The sequence below is a fragment of the Primulina tabacum genome, chromosome 2 (genome assembly GCF_025594145.1).
Source record: "Primulina tabacum isolate GXHZ01 chromosome 2, ASM2559414v2, whole genome shotgun sequence".
Lineage (NCBI taxonomy): Eukaryota > Viridiplantae > Streptophyta > Magnoliopsida > Lamiales > Gesneriaceae > Primulina > Primulina tabacum.
Window position 1 is genome coordinate 35,358,519 of NC_134551.1, and position 1,108 is coordinate 35,359,626.

The 1,108-nt window shown below is 38.6% G+C and overlaps 1 protein-coding gene across 1 annotated transcript; it reads left to right on the forward strand.

Annotated features, from left to right (window-relative positions):
- The first annotated feature begins 347 nt into the window (after nucleotides 1-347).
- Nucleotides 348-1,108, forward strand: LOC142537651 (uncharacterized). The gene is made up of 2 exons (XM_075643147.1): nucleotides 348-794; nucleotides 968-1,108. The coding sequence occupies exons 1-2, from the start codon at nucleotides 348-350 to the stop codon at nucleotides 1,106-1,108; spliced, it is 588 nt and encodes a 195-aa protein (XP_075499262.1).

The window sequence follows — 1,108 nt, forward strand, 5'->3', positions numbered from 1 at the left end:
TTGTCATTACAGGTGTTGCGAAGTTATCCTCTACATAACAAAAAACATTGATCGTCGGTATTCAAAAAAGTTGCCTATGCCCCATCACAACATGAGTTTTCACAGCACATAAATAATATCTTTGAGTCAATGCCACTTGCAATAGCATTTATTCAAAAGTCTGAGCCTGAAAGTTGGGCTAATGCTTTGTTTCGTGGAAATCGTTGGGGTGTTATAAATAATAACATCGCTGAATGTTGGAATAATTGGGTTAAACCAGCTCTTTATCTCCCTGTTGTTTCTATGGTTGACCATATACGTGTGCAAATAATGAATATGATGCACCGACGACGCGAAGCAACATTAGGATGGTGAAAGAATTAAGCCCAGCAAAGGAGAAGGTTGTTCTGAGCACATACATTGAATCTCACACCTTGAGAGTGCACCGTTCATGTGGTTGGAAGTTTGAAGTAGTTGATTGTGATAAAACATGTGATGTTGATTTGAATGAATGGACTTGTTCATGTAGAGCCTGGCAGATCAATATGCTCCCTTGCAAACATGTTTGTGCTGCCATAGAATCGAAGTCAATGTCGGTATACGCCTTCTGTGATAAATTTTTCAAAACTGATATGTATCGTCAAACATACAAGGGCATTATTAATCCCATACCGACATTTGACATGTATGAGTTTAATGGCGATGAAGGATATGTAATCAATGCTCCTGATGTGCGTAGTCAGCCAAGGCGTAGAAAGTCTCAAAGAATACCATCCAAAATTCAATCACGTCTGTCAAAGTGTAGTCGTTGTCAGGTACGAGGACACAACCGAAGAAGCTGCAAAGAAGCTATAAACTAGCTTATTTTGTCTTTTTGGTCTTTTTGAATGGTGCTCGTAGAAATTTGTTCACTTTTTGTTGACCATTTCCAATATCATTTTCATTTGTTATTTTCTTGAAGTTGATACAAATTTGCTCATTTCTACAGGAAAAGGACAACAGTGGATTCAATTTTGGACGTGCACAAGAGGAGACACACCCGTTCCAGAGGCAGCATTGGCAGTGTAGCCTTGAGTTGATTATTGTGTTTTTGCATACTGTTTGTGTTGAGTTGTCAGGTGTTATATGA